Source organism: Camellia sinensis, chromosome 6 (genome assembly GCF_055761805.1).
Source record: "Camellia sinensis isolate YWXY chromosome 6, ASM5576180v1, whole genome shotgun sequence".
NCBI lineage: Eukaryota > Viridiplantae > Streptophyta > Magnoliopsida > Ericales > Theaceae > Camellia > Camellia sinensis.
This window is the reverse complement of record NC_138966.1, coordinates 181,886,118-181,888,640: the sequence shown is the minus strand read 5'-3', so window position 1 is coordinate 181,888,640 and position 2,523 is coordinate 181,886,118. Positions and strand designations below refer to the sequence as shown.

Below are 2,523 nucleotides of genomic sequence, written 5' to 3'. Positions count from 1 at the left end.
AACAGTCTCACTAATTCGTACTCTCCTTCCCGTTGCAGTCACCATGGATGTTACCTTGTACGAGGCTGTCATGGAAGGCAAAGTTGATGTCGTCAGGCAACACATTGATCAAATTGATAACCAAGTCACCCCCAATAACAACACTGTTCTTCATGTCGCAGCCCAGTTTGGCCGATTACAATGTGTGGAAGAGATCTTACAAGAGTGTCCTGCGTTGTTACGTTGAGTGAATAACAAATGCGAGACTCCTCTTCACTTTGCGGTGAGGGAAGAATGCTTGGATGTAGCCAAAGCACTCATAGATCGTGTGAAGGAACTGGAACGAGAACCTGAAAGTTGGGGCGGAGCAGCCAAGGAGATCTTGCGAGCGACAAATGAGGACAAAGACACAGCCTTGCACATGGCAGTGCGGAACGAACACTTGGATTTGGTCAAATTGTTAACAGGAGAAGATCCAGAGTTTCAACATCCAGCCAATAATGCTGATGAAACTCCACTATACCTGGCTACTGAGATAGGATGTGATGATGTGGTGTCTGCGATCTTGGGAACTTGCACATCGCCAGCTTATGGTGGCCCTGGTAGTAGAACGGCATTGCACGCAGCAGCAATAATTAAGAACCGGTTTTCTGAGCTAATAAATTTACAAAAGAAAAGTAATATATTCTTCTCCTCAAACCCCAACTCTTTAGTTGCAGTAATTATTGGTGTTTCATAATAATAGAATAAAAAATAACTTTGGAAAAAGAAAAGAAAAAAATGAATTTCCATGCTGAAAACAAACAGGAATTGGAACAATGATATGCCTAATGTTGAAGAATGATTCAAAGTCTGACTTGGTCTTTTCAGGTTGTTAGTAGTGTCCGTATTTTTCTGAGTTTGTTTAGTCAATTGGGTAATTGTTGCTGATATTATGCTAGTGGCTGTAGTGAATCTAAGTTAGTGCCTTAATGGTCCATAAAATTCTATTCTGGTAGCTTAGTTTGAAAGCCTATATATAGGCACATTTGCTTCAATATTTGATGAATTGAATAAGACGAACAGTGAGCTCACTCTTTGCCTCTGTTTCTATGATATTCTTACCTCTGTTTTTATTATTCATTTTTTATCTCCAACAAATTTGGTATCAGAGCAAGGTTGAGAGAGTGAGTAGAGAGGGTAAACACGTGAGTTGAGTGAAACACCTGAGAGGAAAACCAATGGCCAGCAACAACAATGCAATGAGTGCTGCACATCCACTCATCCCTGTCTTTAAGGGAGAAGGCTATGAATTCTGGAGTATTCGAATGATAACTCTATTCAAATCTCAAGATCATTGGGATTTGGTAGAACAAGGCTACGCAAATCATGATGAAGAAACAAGATTGAAGGAGAATAAGAAGAAAGATTCGAAGGCATTGGTGATTATTCAGCAGGCTGTTCATAACAATATCTTCTTACGAATTGCAGCGGCAACCACATCGAAGCAAGCTTGGTCAACTCTGCAGAAGGAGTTTCAAGGTGATTCAAAAGTTATCGTGGTGAAATTACAATCACTACGACGTGACTTTGAAACCTTGTACATGAAGAATGGAGAATCAATTGCTGATTTTCTGTCTCGAGTAACGACGATAGTCAGTCAAATGCGATCGTACGGCGAGAAGATTTCTGATGAAACAGTTGTTGCAAAGGTACTTAGAAGTTTGACTCAAAAGTTTGATCATGTTGTTGCTGCCATAGAAGAATCTAAGGATTTGTCAGTTTTTTCCTTTGATGAACGGATGGGTCCTTGCAAGCACATGAGACAAGAATTAATCGATCACTTGAAAAGAATGAAGAAAAGGAATTTCAAGTGAAGGACATGGTCACCAAAGCTACAAAAGGTGACAGTTCGACAAGTAGAGGCCATAGAAGAGGAGGATTTCGTGGTCGTAGTCGTGGTCGTGGTCGTGGTAACAGAAGAGGTCGTTTCAACGAGCAACGGCAGTCCGGTGAGCAAAGAAACAACAAGAATGGTGCTCAATGCTATCATTGTAAGAGGTATGGTCATATAAAAGCTGATTGTTAGTACAAAGACCAACAAGTGAATTATGCAGTAGAAAATGGAGAAGAAAGTAGTAAGCTTTTTATGACTCATTTTGATCCTAACAATATGTCAAGCGATGTGTGGTTCGTAGACAGCGGCTGTTCAAATCATATGACGGGGATGAAATCCTTGTTCAAAGAGCTTGATGAGACGCAGAAGTTAAAGGGGCAGCTTGGAAATGCCAAAGAAATGTAAGTTGAAGGGAAAGGTACAATGAGCATTAAAACTACCCATGGTAACATAAAGCTCTTGCATAATGTTTAATTTGTACCTGATTTGGGATATAATTTGCTAAGTGTTGGGCAATTAATGGCTACTGGATATTCCATCTCATTTGATAATGATGCATGTGTTATTAGAGACAAGCACTCATGCCATACGTTGATCAATATCAACATGACTTAAAACAAAATGTTCCCATTGGAAGTTTCAAGCATGGAGAATTTTGGCTTTGCCGC

General features: G+C 40.0%; 1 protein-coding gene across 1 annotated transcript; it reads left to right on the top strand.

The window, feature by feature from the left end:
• The first annotated feature begins 1,199 nt into the window (after positions 1–1,199).
• LOC145793875 (uncharacterized) lies at positions 1,200–1,835 on the top strand. The gene has a single exon (XM_082876764.1). The coding sequence runs from the start codon at positions 1,200–1,202 to the stop codon at positions 1,833–1,835; it is 636 nt and encodes a 211-aa protein (XP_082732890.1).
• Positions 1,836–2,523: the final 688 nt, after the last annotated feature.